Source organism: Cyanistes caeruleus, chromosome 18, assembly GCF_971803275.1.
Source record: "Cyanistes caeruleus chromosome 18, bCyaCae1.hap1.1, whole genome shotgun sequence".
Classification (NCBI taxonomy): domain Eukaryota; kingdom Metazoa; phylum Chordata; class Aves; order Passeriformes; family Paridae; genus Cyanistes; species Cyanistes caeruleus.
The window spans coordinates 6354167-6372362 of NC_141718.1; the positions used below are offsets into that span (position 1 = coordinate 6354167).

At 44.0% G+C, this 18196-nt stretch overlaps 1 protein-coding gene across 43 annotated transcripts in view; it reads left to right on the forward strand.

Moving 5' to 3' along the window:
- Nucleotides 1-18196, forward strand: part of FBRSL1 (fibrosin like 1) — a 502421-nt gene that overhangs the window by 125308 nt on the left and 358917 nt on the right. For all 43 annotated transcript variants that reach the window (XM_086856113.1, XM_086856114.1, XM_086856131.1 and 40 more), the window contains exon 2: nt 8881-9081. In XM_086856113.1, the coding sequence (XP_086712239.1) occupies nt 8881-9081 (201 nt within the window). The remainder of the gene's footprint in view (nt 1-8880; nt 9082-18196) is intronic.

The following is an 18196-nucleotide window of genomic DNA, read 5'->3' on the forward strand; positions in this document are numbered from 1 at the left end:
TCCCAGCCAGAGGAAAAGTACCAGAGGACTAATTATTGAATACACATTCTAGAGCTCATGACAGCTGAACTGAAAATTGTTGCCTACCACTGAGGGCAACTGCAGAGTTGGTAAAAAAAAATGCCTGTAGTGTCATGGTGTTTAAACATAGATTAATTTATTAGGCAGCCCCAGGGATCAGGATATGGCTGTTTTTATTTCTGGAGACTCTCAGCCCTAGAGCAGGGCTGGCAGGATGAGTTAGCGAGCGCCCGTCTCTTGGCGCGGTGTTGGCTGGCTTTGTGCGGGCTGTGTGGAACTGCAGAGCTCGCAGCCTGCTCTGCTGGAGCTGAGGAGCGTTCACCCTCTGCTCTGCAGCAGCGCTGGGAACAGCACCCTTCCTGGAAGGTGGGAATAAAGAGTGTGGGCTGGGAGCAGAGCCTCAGAGCGTCTGCAGTTACTGGTAGAGCGAATGTGTTGGAGGCTGTCACCGTGTGGGAGATCCGTCTGGAGCTTTCATGCTGTAGATGCTACTGCCTTGAGAGCAGTACATTTTTCATGGCTGTGTTTTAAAAGTATGTACCATGAAGCAAACGTGTGGTGGAATCCTAAAAAATAGAGAAAAACTTTGTATTTAGCAGATGGAAGCCTTGAATTACTTTAGAAATCAGGTGGAGGTTCCTGAAGTCATGACCAAGCTGCCTGAGGTTACAGCTGTATCTCTTCAGTCAATATGAAGCTTCTCACATGGGAGTCAGTACAATCATACTGTGGCTGTTGTGTATTTCACACTGTGAAGATCAAAACTTTAAATGCAGGAGTATAGATGGAGGAGAGCAATTTAAGCCCTTGCCTTTGGTAAATGAGCCATGTGTCCAGTCCACCTGCCCAGCCTCAGCTTGGCTCAACTCCATTGCCAGAGTCCAGCTCATGGAAGCATGACATTCCCCTCCGCAGAGGTAGAAGCAGTTGGGTCTTCTCCTTTTAGTTTTAAAGAGAGATGTAGTATTTCTAAGCATTCCTTTCTGTAGTAATAAACAGGCTGGGGGCGTTTTTACTCAACAGTGTCTTTCTGGTTTGATCTGACTAGCTTAGCTGAAAATTGGTAATGATGAATGCATCCAGCTGCTGTACCAGTCTGTGCTGGTAGGATCCTCGTGCCTTTTCCTTTGGCAGCTTAGGGCCAGCTGGGGACTGGGGGATGTGTTACCTTCCTGGCAAGATTGGAAATGAGGGATGAAATAGCCACATCTGGCTTTTGGGAAGGAGCTGCTTCTTCAGGTCCTAATTCTGCCACTTGGTGGGAGCTGTTTGAATTCAAGGAGTGCCTGTTAGAATAGTCTGGGGAGAGGGAAATTAGTTCAGGTGAACTGTTTAAAGGCTGCTCTGTCAAGAAGTATGTGTTTGCTGGCTATCAGCAGTGTGGGTTCAGCAGTGTCCTTGGATAGTGGCACACTTGAGGAATGTCTTCCCAAAACACTGGACCTGGAGTGTGTGCCTGATTGCTTGGATACCTTCAGAAGTGATGGCCCCAGGTCACATTCTTGAAGATGGGGATGTTTCTGCATAGTCTGTCACTTGTGGGATGCTGGGCAGTGTGTGGTGCTGCTGCCATTCCTGAAGGGTCCCTGGAGGGTGGGAGTTAGCAGGAAGGATGTGAGCTCTGTGCTCAGCATCCACACCTGATCAGATCAGCTGGAGAAGGTGCACAGCACAAGCTCCTTTGTACACAACATAAACCAGGCAGACTGAGCTCCCAATCTTGCCCAAAAGCAGCTTTGCCCAAAATGTACTTTTTATCTGCAGTGAAAGCTGGGCAGGGCAGCCTGGTGGTGCATGGGCAGCAGCACCTTTCAGCACTCCTGCAGGCTGTAAAAGCTGGGCAGGCTGTGCTTGCAGTATGCCTCATTTCATCTACCTGAAAATGGTGCCCCAGCTTCCCTTCAATCATTTAAGCTCCCTTGCTCTCTGACACACTTTCCGCTGACAGTAATTCTGTGAGCACTCGTCGGGCATTTACTGCCATCACTGGAGGAAATACTGATGGCTTAAAATGGGATCATTTCCTTTCTGATGGACAGCAAGCACCTGTGGGAGTCCTAATAGCTGTGCAGTGTCTGCGAGGAGGCAGCGAGGAAGACGGGTGCAGCTCTCTGCAGGCTCTGAGGAGGAAACTGGAGAGGGAGAAAGTCACGGCTGGCTGCCTGTGGGGCTGGGGGAGTGCGGCTTCAAAAGGGAGATTTTGTGTATCCACCTCCCTGATGGGTGATGGTGGAGAAGGGCTCATACCAAAAACATGGACAACATATGCTCGCATTGGTGCGCATTTCCTCGGCCTCCTGCTAAAATGAACGTGTTTGCTGTGTGCATTCTGACTTTTATTGTCCCCTAAATGATTGTTAAACACTCTGTTTCCAGGTACTTCCACCTAATGTGGTGGGAGAGGAATAGAATTGAAAAGGAAGGGAACAGTATCACCCTGTGTCTCCCCAGTTTTTAAAAACAGTTACTGCTCAGCACTATATCATGATTTATTCAGATCTTGTGCAAGCAAAAAATAATCAAAGCCTTCTGAATTCAACGTGGATTGAAATGCATTTAAAAGAATAGTGAACTGCCCTTCCTTTTTGTAAATTTTGACTGTTTTGTTGAAGTAACATTTGTCCAAGCTTCCTCTGCTTGGTACTGTGCCTTTGAGGTCCGGGAAGCAAAGGTCTTAATTCTTGGGAGACATAACAAGTGGGTGTTCAGCAGAGTATGGCAGCTTGCTCTTCAGCTATTCATAGGTGACAGGAACGTAGCCTCTGGTAATAAATTTGAGTGTTTCAATTACAGCAAGTTTCTTGGTTCATCCACTTGTATTTCTAAGTTAAATCATGTATCATAAACCTGCAAACCAGTGTCAGCTTCAAATGTCTTAACATTTCCAAATCTGTCTTGTCAAAAAGTCATCTTATTCTTGAGCTAAGCATGTGACAGGGTCAGAGCAAATGTGATGCATTTTAAAAAGCAGGACCCCAACTCATCTGGAATATGTCAGCTGTGAAAGGAGAATTGCAGTCCAAGGTTAAACAAGCAAGGATTTCATTTGCAATCATTTTAATTGATATTGATTGCGCTGCTTGAACGTCGGGTCAAAGCAAGAAAGTCACTTCAAATCTAGACTCCTCTTTCTGCCTTTTAAAACAGCTTTAGTGTCTTTGGCCGAGAGGCTGGGGGGGCTTGAGTTATGTTTGCAGTGAAGTTCGCAGTGGGGGAGAAGAGAGGGCTGGAAAGTAAAACAAACAAGTGTGTGTTATATTACAGGAGAAGTGAGAACTTGCCATCGGTGGAAATTGAGCTGTCTGGCTGGACATGCCAGCAGACTGCTTCCCAAAGTGCCCTGGGCTCTGGGAGAGTCAATCTGGGCTGGCCTCCTGCCATGGGGGGCTCCCAGCAAGGAGCCACAGAGCTGAGCTATGGGCCAGCCCTCCTTCCTTCCAGCCTGCCTTCACTGCCAGCAAACTCTGCCCCACAGCTCCCCAGAGCAGAGCTCAAACCTCTCCCCTCTCCCACTATTAAATGTGCTTCTACTCATTTTCCAGGTCTCCACTCATGTTTTCTGCCTGTTCACCCTGCTGAGTTTGAGTTCAGTCACCTTGGGGTGGTCCTATCTGATGCCCTTCAGTGGTCCTTTTTTATCCTTTTTTTTCTTTCCTTATTATTCACCTAATTTCACTTGCCTGTTGGCTATTCATCTCTTCTTGTGCTGGCTCCTGTTCTTGCAGTGGTTTCTCTCTCTCTCTCCAGACCTATATTCAAATCCATGCTTTAAAGTTAGTCTTTCATGTACATTTCTCATGTATATCTCCAATACTATCTTTCCATTTGAATTGCTGTTGCCTGTGTCCCCTTTATAGAAATAAATGGACAGTAGGTTTGTGTTAGTAGTGGTCCTGTCTGTATTTGTAATGTGCTTTGTCTGCTTAGAAAGCACGAGAACATTGCCAGCTATTGTTTCTGTGGTGCTATTCTATAAACTGAGTATCAAGTCAATAGGAATATTTAAAAATGAACCTACTTAAAAATCAGTTTCAGATCCTTTCTGAGCCAGGATCTCTCACATAACTGTTAAACAAACACATTTGACAACCCTACTGCTATTTGCATGATAAAATTGATATAAGGATAGATGGTGCTCAGATCCTGAGGGGCTTTTCCATTGCAATTTTTTGAGAGAAGCTGGAGGCAGAAGCATGAACAAGCAGGGTCATTTTCAGGGGCAGCAGTGGTTTTTATTTCCTTTGTGTGGATCCTTCTCCCATTTGATGTTCGGCAGGATATTTCACATTGCCCAACTTAAGGAATAAGTGCTGTAGTGAAGAGCTGTGGAAAGAGAAGCTGGAGGCTGTTTCCCTTCTGGGAAATCAGCCCATATCATCTTGTGAAGCTGGCAGAGGCAGTCTGGCAGGAATGGAGTGTAACCAGGCTGAGCCTCGCAGTGTCCGATGGGCCCTGGGGACAGGGGATTGTGATGGACTTGATTTTGCACCGGGGCTGCATTTTGAACTGATGCTCGAGGGCTAAGGATAGTTATTTTATTATCTGTAGGTGTTATTTTTACCCTCTGCATCCCAGCAGCATACCTCTAGTGTTTTCATCTAGCTGTGCGGGTTTTGGACATTTTCTTCAGGTTCTTTAAGTGTTCCCTGTGTACGAAAGGTATTTACAACCAGAGCCTTCCCCTGCACGCTTTCTGAGATCTCAGATCTGTGTAAATTCGGAGGATTAAGGCTGAGTTTGAGCTGGGCTGAGCAAACAGGCAGTGATAACTCCAGCCAGTTGATGGCTGTGGGGTGTGAGCTTGTGCAAGGCTCCTCCAGGGCTGATCATTATTTCTTGATCAAACAGAAAACGTGGAGTCCATTGTGCAGAAGTCTCTTGCTGTGGCATTTTTTGGGTAAGAACAGTCTCAATTCCAGAGCTTAGGGCTGTGCACCCACATTAAAACTGAGCAGTGTGTACCTTGAGTGTCTTTGGAGACTGCAGCTGTGCCTTGGTGGGAAAAGAAAAATGGCTTTTCAGGAAGGAGTGTTCCAAGTGATTAAGGGTTCCTGACAGATCCGCTGCAAGCTGAGGTGCAATTGCATAACTAGCTTGGGCTGAACAGTGATGGGAAAAAAATCACAAAGGTTTTTATTGTGGACTCCCAAAATCTGTTGCAGAGCCTAGGTTACATCTTGGGTTGCCAGCCTTTGCCAGGGTCTTTGTGAATCTTCACAGCTGCTGGTGAGCGAGGCACTCCAGGGAGAGCTGGAGGAGGTACCACAGTGCCATTTTCAGGTGAAGTGTTCTTTGGTGTCTGTACATCCAAATAAACAAATAGGGAGATAGGATCTGTATGTTTCATGGAGTAACTGCCAGGAAAGAGTCTCTGAAGAAAGGCCTAATTCTTCCTTATCTGTAACCATGTAGCAAATTAGAACCATCTGCACTCCATCTGCAGCCCAGACAGACAAGGGGCTGCAGATGGAGAGGCTGTAGCCTGCCCTGGAAGGTGTCAGAGAAATTCTGAAGTGAGGACAGGTAGGAGACAGTCCTGGAAGCAATAAGTAGTAAGGAACAAAACAGTTTTCTGTGTTCTGCAGCAAGATTTAGCAGTCTCGTTTCTGGAACTGAGAAGAGCGAACGGGCCTAGATCCACCAGCCTTCCCTGGAGAAGGGGATTTACTGGACCTGTGACAGCAAAGGTAGTCAGCTCTGCAGACTCCTGGCTTGGGCAGAAACCACAAGACTGATGTGGAGACCTGTTGACTTTGGGGTTTGACTTCAGATCCTGTCGCTGTGTGAATCTCCAGGTTTTACCTGATGTGCTGAGGGTGAAAATATCTGCTGTTCTGGGCTTGCCTGGGGGGAATGCTCCAGTGGGGCAGTTTGTCAGGAGGCCAGGCTCACCTGCAGGCTGGGATTTCTGGACTAAAGTCAGTCAAGGTTGATCAATAAATGTCCACTCTTGTGATGTACTGTATATTCTGGATGTGCTTAAATTTCCCAGCAATTGCCTGTGCACAAGCACAGATGCACATCCAAAAATAGTAAGCTCTTGTGCTAAGTGAGGTCCCCAACTTGGAGGTCATAAACTTTAGTAAAAAGAGCAATCACTGGAAGGCTCTTTGAGCAGATCAAATAGAAAGGAAACAAAGGAAGCAAGAACAGAAACCCCATTAGCCCCCTCCTGCTCTCTGCCTGAGGCTGCAGAGGTCTGCATTTAGCAGCCCAGAGAACACCCTGCTGTCACCCTCTGCCAGCGAGGACATGCTGAGTTCAGTGTCCTGCCCTCCCAGAAAAAAGTCCTGGGAGCTGTGTCCTCTGCTGAAGCAGGGAGAAAAGGGACTCTGGAGTAGGGTCTCCTGTCACACGAACGTGGCTTTGTCTCTGGGGCTGCCCGAGTCTCTCTGCACTGAGGCAGGAGCAGCCTCGGCCTTGGGGCTTAATTCAAGGCTGTTTGGAAAGTGCTTGAGATTCTTGGATGGCACTACAAGTGAATGAATTATTTCCTTGGCTTTGATCCAGCTATAACTGTATTTCATGAATTAATTTTGCTAGTAGCTCAGTGATGAGACAAGCCTTAAATCTCCAGACAAAATAGGGATGAAAAGCTGCATTTCAAAGTAGGGAATTTTGTAGGATTCAGTAAGGAGAAAAACACAAATTTCCAGGCCAGTTCTGTGGTGAAAGGAATCGTCTGAAAACCTGCAGTGAATGTGCTGTGGGTACCAAGGGAAGACTTTCCCTGAAGCATTAAAAGAGGGCCAACCAGCATGTGAAACCAGGTAGAGTTTAAACCGAAATGGTAATTTATTGGCTTTGAAGGTATCCTTAGAAGTGAATATTGCCCCTCAAGCCAAGATTGCATGATTTGCTGGTGCTCTCAGGTGATGGCATTCCCCTGGCCCAGCCTCCTTTCTCCCCCATCAGGGGTCCATGTCATCTCCTGCAGCATCTTCCTTGCACCTGCTGCCACATCCCAAGCTGCATCTGGCTTTGTGCAGAAGTGCCTGTTTCTGGTAATTCCTATTTCTAATGTTTTGCTGAATGTCAGTTAGCAGGTATCATTTCCACGTGACAAGTTTTTGATTAGCTACTGAAGATCAGCATTTTGATTTTTATCTCAGTAACTTCCCAGTAAACAGCATTGCCCTTCTTCCATTGGCATCTTGAACTACTGCTTTAAAGTTTTATCTTTAAACTAAAAACCAAACTGATCAGCTAAACACTGATTTAATACTTTATCATTCATGGAAATCAGTGCCAGACAGGTATTTTCCTTGCTCTTTCCCCAGTAATGGACTTGGCAAGCTGAGCTGTGTTCTGATGTGTTCTGTACCTCCAAGACAGTGCTGGTATTTTAATTTTGGTGGAAGGGTTGTATCTTTGGGGGGTTTACAATTTGATATATCTGTGTGTATTCTAAGAGGAGCCTCTAGCCCCACAGGACTCACAGCAAGGTGCACAGAGGTTGGGTGCTGGCTGATTATCTGGAGCCTGGGCTGGAATTGGAAACAGCTGTATTTTATTGCCTCGGTTCTAATTTCTGTGTCTGTGACCCTAAAGTGCCAGTGCATCATCTCACTTCCCAGGGAAGGGTAACTTTAAACAAGTGAGTGATTTGGAGTGGAATCAGCATGTTGCACACTGAGGCAGTCAATTCACTAATTAAAGGAGAGGGGGAGGAAGTAATCTGGAGCAATCAGCAGGGCATTTCATTCCAGTTTCTAATTTTCTTTTTTTGTTGGGCTTCGGTTTTTGTGAGACTAGAGAGCTAATGATTTTCATGAGCTCTTTTGCAGTACTGAAGGTGTGTGCATTGATGTGAGCAGTTGTATTGTGATCTCCATTCATGTAAGGTACAAATATCTGTCATGTAACTGCTTGAGTCAAAAGACTCAAGCGAGGCATTTAGAAAAATATCTGTGGCTGAATTTTGGCGTAGTAAGCTGTGTTTTTAGGGTATTTCCTAATCTATTTATCTCACATAAAAAAATAATTGGAATAGATATCCTACAAAACATTCCTGTAAGAATTCAGTTTTTATCCTTGAGTAGTTAATAAAAGACATAAGGGAAAAATTTATCTAGCTGCAGTGACCAATGTCAGAGTGATTTGGCATGTGTATTATTTCTTCACCTCTGTTTCCACATGGTGTGCATAGAGAGGAAGTTTGGTACCTTGTCTCACTGGGAGTTCAACTTCCAGTCCTCAGAGATGCTAGGGATAGCAGGATTAATTCACCTCTCTGATCTCCCTTCCAGTGTTAATCATTATGACATGACATACCTGCTTTTAAACTGTGCTTAGATTGTGTGTTAGAGCCTGGTTCAGGGCAGGCACTTAACACTTAGAAGTGTTCAACCTCTGTTGTGTGTTTGGATCCCATTGATCTCTCTGGCTCAGGGAATTCGTGGTAGGGCTTTAGAAGTGCCTTTCTCCATATGAATGCTGCTGTGAATCAGAGACTGTCAGCCCCAAGAGGTGGGTCTGATGTTTTGTTCTCAAATCAGAAACAAAATAAAACCCACCTCTGTTTCACTTGAACAGTTTAAGGCTTCCCTTCAGGATGCTGATTTGCTCATGTGCTGTTGACGTATGGTTTCTGAATTAATCTGATGTGAGCTCATTTTCATACCCAGCTCCAGCGTCACTGAAATTAATCAAACACATAGCCTGGAGAATATTCATCCTAATCTAATCTAAAATTACTGTTTGCGTTGTGCATGCCTAATTCTTCATCGTAAGCCATCTCTGGAAGATACAGTCTTGTTTGTGTTTTTATTCAGTATTTATACATCTTAATGCTTAAAGGTCTTAATGTCACAAAGAACTGAAAGAACTTACCATTCTCTTTTTTAATCTCTTTTACAGAAGGACATGTCACTAAAGCCTCAGGAGCGGAAGGAGAAATGGGAGAGGCACCCAGGCAAGAAACCTAGAGAATCTGAAAACTGTGTATCTGCTGAGCCAAGTGAAAATGGCCATAACAACGATGCGGGGAGCTCGGAGAGAGAGGCAGAACGAGGCAAGGAGCGGATGAAGAAGAAATTTCCCTTGAAGCTATCCAAACAGGTAGGGAAATACTTCCCATCTGAGGCGACTGTCGTGGTGTTGGGCACTGTGAGACGATGTCCTTGCTGGTAGGTGAGGTGGTCCATGTAAATGGCTTCTCTGGTAACCTGTGCTGGTGAAAACAAAGTCTCTTAGAAGACTTGTGGTCGAGTGCACAGATCCTGTGTTGAGGGCAGGTTCCATAAGCTGAAGTGGAATCCAGGTGTAGTGAGTAACACAGGAAGGAAGGAGCAGACCTCCTTTGTGTCCTGCAGCTTTGATACAGTGCAGTGGTTCATACAGTAGATTTGTGGTCCTGAACACAAGTAGAAATCATCCATCAGATCATAACCTCCTTTGGTTATGATAATCCTCCTTTGGAGGATTTGTGCTGGGCAATGTGCACCTGCAGGTTACAAACTTCTATGTCCACCTCATGACTCGAGTTTCACTTACCCTCAAAACAGAGTGCTGAGGAGGAGTGACTATTCAAGTATTTTAAAAGTGGAAAGCAATTTTACAGGAAGTTGTGCTCTGGGCAGTCTTTCCTGTGTACCCTTCTAAAATGTGGTGGAGTATTAATGAATGAGGAGTTGTCATGCTGGAGGGAATTATTCCAGAGACTCCATCTGAGCCAGTGTGTAGAGGGTCAGGTGACAAAGAAAAGGCACTGTGGCTGGCAGGCTCTTTATCAGTTAACTGCTGCTCAGCAGGGAGGTTTGTTAGTGACTCAGTGTGCATTCATGGGTTGGCAGTCCCCATGGCCCAGCAGCATCTCTCCATGGACACTTTCCCAGTTGTCCTTAACAGGGTGCCAAGTGGCAGCCAGTGGGAACTCCAGTGTACTTGACCTTCCAGCATTTGTTCCAAGCTAAGAAACACACTAAGATGAAAAAGTGTTTTTTATTCTCCATTTCTCCAGCAGAAAAAGAGCTGTTTAACTCAAGCCACCTTCTGTTCCGTGAAACTAATCCTGTGTGTGTGCCAGACAGCCAAAGATTGAATTGTCCAGTTACTGGAAATGTTTTTTCAGACTTACAATACTTTAATATTTAAAAAGATGATGAAGGTTATGTCTTGCAGCCCTCCCTTATAACTTCTCCACCACATACTCTGTGTTTCAGCATATTGATTTAAAGGGGCTCATCACATTCTAAGTTGGAAAAATGGTCTCATGGTCTGGTGGAAGTTGTTTCTTCAATTCTAAAATTACACTGCAAGAAATGCAGTGCATGGCAGGGATTTGCATAGTTGTGGATGTGTGAGACAGTGGGGAGGTTCTCTCTTCCTGCAGGAGGAAAAGGTTGTCAACAGCAACATCTTCTACATGAAATTTAAAACTCAGTTTCACATAGTTGTGTCCACTAAGGGATTTCATGGCACTTCCATAGAAACCTCTGGGGTAAGAGATTTTGTTGTACTGGCAGACTCGGATTTCTCTCATACTCTCCTGCCTTAGTTTATTGCTGTATGAATTTTGAAAAATGAGGATGTTTTTACTTACTTCTTCTGACTAGTATTTGGCTGCCATCAGTGATTAAATAGGGGATTTGCTGCCACATTCATAAAAACCTGAATTCAATTTCCATTGTTTAATTTTTTTTTAACCTGTAAGGATAGGTAACAAACTCTAAAAAGAGTGAGGAGCTTGCATAAAGAGTATAAAAGAAAACCTGTGATGAGTGAGTCATTAATACATGGTGCCTCTTTAAATAAGTCACACTTAGAATTCCTCTCTTGTTGGAAAGGGAGGTTTTTTAAATACCTGCTATTATCCTAGCTGATACAATTTTCACAAGTTTGGAAGTCTGTAAGGTTGATGAAGGTAGCAGCAAAATCTAAACTACATAAATAGGCTATTCTTAGTTCAAACTCATTATGCAAATGATATAGACAAGTTCAATAATTTTTACTTCTTTTTAGTAACCACAAAGTTCACACATAAAATTCTGGCATTTCCTGCCAAGCTGTCTAGACGAATTGGCTGTAATATTAAGTTTCCTGGAATTTGGGGGGTGATTTTTGCATCTCAGGGTTATTAAACATAGGTTTATACCTAATTTGGATAGCTTACTGTAATTAATGCTAATTATACTGAGATGTTGCTTAGAAATTACTGTTCAATTTGAAGCTTTCCTTCTACTCTCATCTCTTCTCTTTACAATGCTACTGAATTGTCATCTTTTCTATGCAGCCTCCTCTAATAAATCAAATTGGGCATTATAATTATGGCATTCTGCTAATCCTTGTAGAGAGGTGCAAAGTGGTAAGCTGATTTCAGTGCCAGGTTGTCTGCTTTGTTTAGAAAATTAGATTTGTACTTCACTCCATTTGACAAAGCATCCAGATTGCTTTGCTCCTGAATATTTGGTTGTTTTGTACCTCAGGCTACGGGGAGAGGGCTGCAAGAACCAATCTGTCCTTTCCAGCCTATTACTCCCAACTGTGTATAAAAATCATTTAAACACATTTATCTCTTGCTGTAACTAAGCAGAGGCAGAAATAGGCATTTCAAGTAGTCTAGGTCGTTTTGTCCAAGATTTGTCAGAGTTTGGGGCTGCTCTCAAGTCATGTACACAAGGAAAAGTGCTGACTTGAAACTGCTGTTTTAGGGATCAAAAAAAGCTCCTGGCAGACATCAAGGTCAGGTACGTCATGGAGTTGAGAAAGTGTTCAAAGCTGGGGTGTATTTTGGTGTAGCAGAGTGGCCTTGGGTAAAAGCAGCCCCTCTGAAAGGCTGAAACTGCCTCCAGCACAGGAGTATTCCTTGTAGGTTTGAGACACTGCCTTCTCAAAAGGTCCTGTCCAAAGTTAACCCAGTGGTTGGGGAAAGGAATCCCCCCCAAAGTGCAGACAGTGCTGGTGTGGGAGAGCAGCCCCTCACCTCTTTAAGGAATTTAAAGGGTCAGATTTATAATTTGATTAGATTAAGTAAGAGATTCATATAAGATGAAACCTCTTATTTCTCCCATATGTGTCCTGTATTCTAGTTTTTGGAGAGTCACTCTTTGAACTTGGAGTCAGTCCTTGATTAACTTTAGTCGAGCTGTTCTGTGTTCTGGTTTCGCTTTTGGAGTTGCTTATTCCTCTGAATGTCTGAGCACTGTGGATGTAGAACAGTTGGGATTTTGGGCTTTTTTACCATTTTTCCTGGGCTTTAGAACCCATTGCCCTTTCTGTACAATGACCACTTTCTGAAAAGGCTCGGGGCTCATAGGAAGGAGTTGCTGGTATTTCCAGTTAGCTGAACCTCAGGCTCTCTGTTTAGTCAGCTTGGGAGCATCACGGCGTGTTGAATATATTTAGATGTTAAATGCGGCTGTAATAACACAGTGTTCTGCAAATAGTCATTTGTCACGAAGATTAGTGTCTTACACCTCCTCCTTCCTTTTCTCACCCACTGTTTCAATCACCCGAGATGAGGGAGAGTCTCAGAGAAGCTGAGGAGAGCAGGGTGGTGTAGCACGGATTTAGTGCTCAGAAATAGCAGGCTGGGTTTGGAGCCTGGGAGGAGAGGGCAGGGCAGTGAACACGGTCCTGTTGCTCTGGAGGTGACATCTCTGTGGCTTGAGCAGAGCTTCCTGCAGGGAGGGAAATCACAGCTAATTCCCGAGGCTCATTCACTGCCCAGCCTTCCCCAAACTGCAGAGCTCCATCGGGGATTAATGGATCGCCTTGCCGTGGCTCTTGCTGGACTGGAGCTGCTAAATTGCATTAACAAGTTTGATTAGCTATTCATGTGGTTTCTCTGTGATGCTCATCATCTCCTTATCCAACATTCATTAATGGATATAACACCCTCCCTGCCCCCCCAGGAGGGCTGTGCTCTGGGTTACTGCTGATCTGAGCTAAAGGTGATACACTAAGTCATTTTTTCCATCCAGGATGCAAGTTGCTTCTTCTGATGTCTAGGTGAAAATTGATAGCTCCTTTTCAAGCCATTTACATACCCTTGGCCCCATTTGTGTGTGGTGGTGGTACTGAAAGGCTGTGGGGCCTTTTCCCAGACAGAGGGAAACGGTCTAGAAACTCATCTGGATAATGAAATACTGTGGAAAATTTCCTTTGGCATCATATTGCTCATGCTGACAGTTGGGCAATAGGACCGTGTAGCTGCTTGAGTTCTACTTGTATTTTTCAGATAATGATAAATAGTATTTATCATGCTTGGATTTGAATCCACTGGTGGGCTGGAGGCAGTGTGTGCTTAGTGGTGCACAGTTCAGAGACTGAAATGTCCCTTTCTTAGCTGAGCTTCAGCAGCCACGTAGGAGAGGGAGTCTGAAAAATAACCTTTGGAGTCTTTGTGTTTAGCCAGAGGAGATGGATATGCCTGTTCTTCCATGTCTTAATAATGTAGCATTTGGAAGTTGAGTTGTGTCTAAGAGGGTCTAGATATAACAGTAAATTATTCTGTTACCTTCAGTATCTCAGGCTACTAAAACCCAAAGAATTCTAGTCAGTCAGCGTACAGGAAAAAAGAAAAAAAGAAGAAAGGTTGCCTTTAATGTGGGTTTTGGGGATTGGTTTGGTTTGGTCTGTGCTGCTTTGGTGTTTGCATTTCACTGCTTTTGAACGCTGAAATTATACAAACTAGTTTCTTTTTGTTTCTAATTGATGTTACCCTTTTTGTTAGCAGATACTGTTATTTAAACGTTCTTTGAAACTAAACAACAAAGCAAGAGGAAAAAAAGTCCATTTTCTTTTAATCAGCAAAATGTTGCTTAAAAGCAGGATCCATTTCTACCTTTGTAAGAACAAGAATGTTCAATTTGGACATGAAAGCTCTCACGCCAGATTTCTTTTAAGCAGGCATTTGTGTTGGCTGGGGGAGCAGGGCTGATAAGGCAGTGCCATTACCTGGGTGAATTAATTACCTGGGTGAAGCCCCTGCCCCAGACTTTGGCTGTCTGGAGAGGAAAGCTGGGGTTTGGCTTCTCCCAGAGCTTTGGTTCCATCCAGAGTGGACGGGGCTGGCCGTGGAGGTCACCGGGCTTGGTGAGTCGCGGTGCTGGGCTCCAGCAAAACCTTCCCAAACAGCAGCTCCCTCCTGAATTTATGAACAGCCTGGCTGGCTCCAAAGCTCCTGGTGAGGGTGCAGGGCAGGGTCCTGGCCCCGGGGATTTGGGAGGAGGCCCTTGTTCCTTGCAGCCACAGATGGCCCTGCCCTGCTCTCTCCTGCTAATCTGCAGCTGCAGAGGCTCCACAGCTGCCTGGGAAACCACTGGGGAGCCACGGTGCAAAGCACTGAAATGGGCAACACAGCATCCAGGCATTAGCTTTGCTAATCCAAGGCCTAAAATCAGCCTCATTTCAATCAATAGCAATCTGTTTGCACTGTCAGGAACTAATTTAAAAATCTGCTTTAAGTCCTGGTTAGGCACTTGGTATTCTGTTTTCGGGATCAAAGTAGAGGGAAGCAGTGGGCATAGCACAGCAGTGGCAGGAGGAGGAAAAACCCTTTGTAAATAAAAAGTGGATGTTTATTTTCCAAATGGAACCCTGCTATTGCAAAGAAGTTGTTTTTTTTGCTAAATTTATCCAAGAATTCATCAAGATTCTTGAAGTGGCTGCAGAGCCACAAGAGGGAGAATTTTGCAGTGTGTGTAGTTTGTTTAAAAGGCTGTACCAACTTTAGACCATTAAAGTCTGCATTATAGCTGTGGCACAGGTAACTTGATCATGGGATTGCAGCCACCTTTGGAGAGCTACATCAGGGCTTCCAGAACAGATTTCTGTGACACACTGCTTCAGGAGCAGTGCAAAACAGTGCCATAAACCCTCTGGGAACTGTGACAGGAGGCGGCCTTTGCTTAAGCCAGAAAAAATGTATTTCAAAACCCTCTGCAGTTCTGGTAGGGAAACATAAATTGAAGAGATTATGCTTAATAGAATTGTGGGGTGTCCAACTATTTTTAGACTAATGCTGAAGAATGAAACAGAAGCATATGCTGGTTTTTATTACGCTGCAAATACTATTTTCTGAACAGTGATGTAAAGCATGTTTTGGCTGGTGGAAGTGTGATATGTGAAAGAATGTGGCTTTATCTTTTTCAGGGAAGAGTGAAACGCTTGTCTGGACCAGTGGATTCCCCTTTTGTAGCTGACCCTCCCTTGTCAGTACTGCTGCTCCATGTGCCCCACTTGTCCCTGCTTTCAGAGAGCTCTCCTGATTCTTCTAGAGAGGCTCAGCTGCCTCTGAGTGCAGCTCCTTGCTGTGCTGGGCAGGGCTGGCTCACCTGGCCAGCATTTTACTGCCATGGGCTTTTCTGGAGTGGGGCACAGGCATTTCCTACAGGGGCCAATCCAGGGGGAGCAGCTCCCATGGGACAGGACTCGTCCCCAGCAAACAGGGGCTTGCAAACATGTCTTGAGCTGATTCTCCTGGTGGTTTCAAAGTCAAGACAGGTCAGAAAATTCAAGTGGTAGGAAGATAGTTAAGCCATGCCTGTGTGTGGAGAATCAAACCAGTTATAAGCTGCATGCTTTAAAACTCTTGCTGGTCACCTTTAACTTCTCTGCCTGCATTTAGATGACTGATAAGGACTTTGGGTCACATTTGCTTAAATTTAGCCTCAGAGAAGAGCAGAATAAAGGGAAACAAGGAGATCCTCTCTTCTCCATGACAGTCTGTGTGTAGCTGTGAATGAATCTCATTACAGCAGCTTCTTTTGAAAGGGAGAAATAAAAAGGAAATTTCATTGCTAACAGCTTATGTGGCATTAGATGCTATAAAAAAGGTTGTTGGTGGTCACTGGTTACATTGTTATAAAAGAAGAGCTAAATGGTCTGTAATTTAGAGAAGGGGATTTAATTACATGAAGTAATTTACAGGAAGCTATAACCACTTCTGTCTTTTTCTCTGTTGATATAATTGGTTGACACAATGCACTAAGTCCTCTTTAACTTCTTCCTTCGTCTCACTTTATTTTATTTGTATATTTCTTTTGGAGAAGGTACCAAGATAGAACGCTTCTATTGGATCTTGTGATTTTAGCAAGTTGAAAAATGGAGTAGTGTGAGCTATTTTAATAGATTCAGAGCCCTGGCTGGAGATTTTTATTGTACTTCTCTTCAGACTGTGGGACAGGACATGTCCCAGGTGTCCTGTGAGATGTGTAGAGACCTTATTCCTGGATTCAGTGTGGATACTGCAGGCCCTGAAGAACCCACAGTCTTTTTGGATGTTGTTTTTCTGATTTGCACAAGAAGCATCTAAAAGGTCACTTCATTTTGATTTAAGCACTAGCTGCCCAATGTTTTAGCTAACTTTGCAGAAGAGGCTGGGATGTGTTACCTAATTGTAGCTTCTGTTCCTCTGCTTGCACCACATGTCTGCAGTGATATTTGGGATGATCACAGGTATTTCTGTTGGTGTGAAATAAGCACAATTGATGCAGACAGCCAATATTCTTCTCCTAGCACACTTATCAGTATGATGACTAAACCACCTGTGCCTCTCCAGTCTAAATCAGCTGATTTAAAACAAACAAAATGACATCCCAATGTCACATGTGGTTGAGGCAGGATAAATACCTTTTTTCGCAAGGTACTGTTACTTTCCTCATGCAGAATTTGTCCTTGCTGTCTGCTGGCCGTGGAGGCTGAGATACCCAGTGTGCCAGGAGCTGTAGCAGGATTGCTTTGGCAGCTGCCAGTCTTTGCCTGAAGTCATTCAGTGGCACTGGTCCAGCTGACTTGGCTTTCCTTGTGGAAGCATATCAAAGAGGATGCTGTTTTCCACCTCTCAGTTGCTCTCGCCTCCCAAACTGCAGCCTCGGGCAGTGTTACCCACACCCCTCAGCCTCTTTCTGTGTGGGTTCTTAAGGGAGATAATTTTCATACTTCTGCCTGATGGATGGTTTACATGAGCTGTTGAGAATATACACAGCTTGAGTGAGCACATCTTTGGTTTGAAGGCATCTCTTAGGTAAAATAAGCACTTGCATTTTTCCTGCAAGCAAGGTTATTAGCAGCTATTCAGGTGAATGCTGTTGCACAATTATTTTGGCAGAATCAGTCTTATTTCCCCTAATGTTTTGTCTTAAAGAAACATAAAAATTAAATAAAGGCAGCAGGGGTTTGTGATAGATTTAAAGCTCTTCCAAACTTACTGGCTGGGAGAGTCCTAAGGTGTAGTTAGGTATCTTTAACTCAGGAGGTGAAATATGTTATGTCTGTATGTAGGTTTTTCCAGCTATTAGCATTCTGAGTTGATTGTAAAATTTTTCTGAAGTTGAGCCTTGAAATTAATTTATTAAAAAAAAATCCTAGCAAGATTTCATGTGTTAATTTTAGGAATTATACTTGTAAACTCTCGTTATCCTTACATGCAAAAGTTGGGGCTTGTTTTTCTTTCTGGTAGCTGTCTTTCAAGTCTGCTTTTTCTGCAGTTGGAACTGTTGAGATTATAAAGCAAAGTATTCTTTGGGTAGCTACTGGATTCTGAGTGTTGGTGTCTAAAGTCAGTGGTGTAAATATGTGTAGGCTTTTTAATTAAAAAAAAAAAAAATCGTTTAGCTTCACCTTTTCTTCCCCATTCCACTTTCTTCTGCTTAAAGTGTTTCAGTTCAGCTCCAGGGAAAGGAGCACAGGCTGGATTCTTCCTTCATCTGCAGATCCATTTCCAGTTAAAGCTGAAGATTAGCAATGGGTTTCACTTTGCTCTGACATTTTCTCTTACAGCTCTCCTTGACTCATTGAAATGAATACTAAAAACAAGGAAAAAAGTCTTTCCAGGGGAAATGTTATCCACTGGAACAATATTGCTAAATAATCCAGAGATGAGGTAGTGGATCAAATAGGGGGTGCTGTCCAGGGCAGCTTGAAAATGCCAGTGCCATGATGAGCAGCCCTGTGATGCTGTAACATTGCAGCCTCCTGGAAAGTGGTACTTGATCTCATGGGCTTGTTTTTCTGTTGGCTCTCAAAACTTTCAAGTGGTCATAGGGCAATATTTTACAATTTAACGTGACATTTATTGGCTGTAGTGTCAGTCAGAAATATCTCCTTGGAGTTAGAGCTTCAGCCCTTTCAGGATCGAAGCTGGAGGTAGCTCAGCTGGACATTGTGGAGTCAATCTGTAGCTTTAACATTAAATAAAAAAAAAGAATGTTCCAGTTTCCAGTTACTTTTT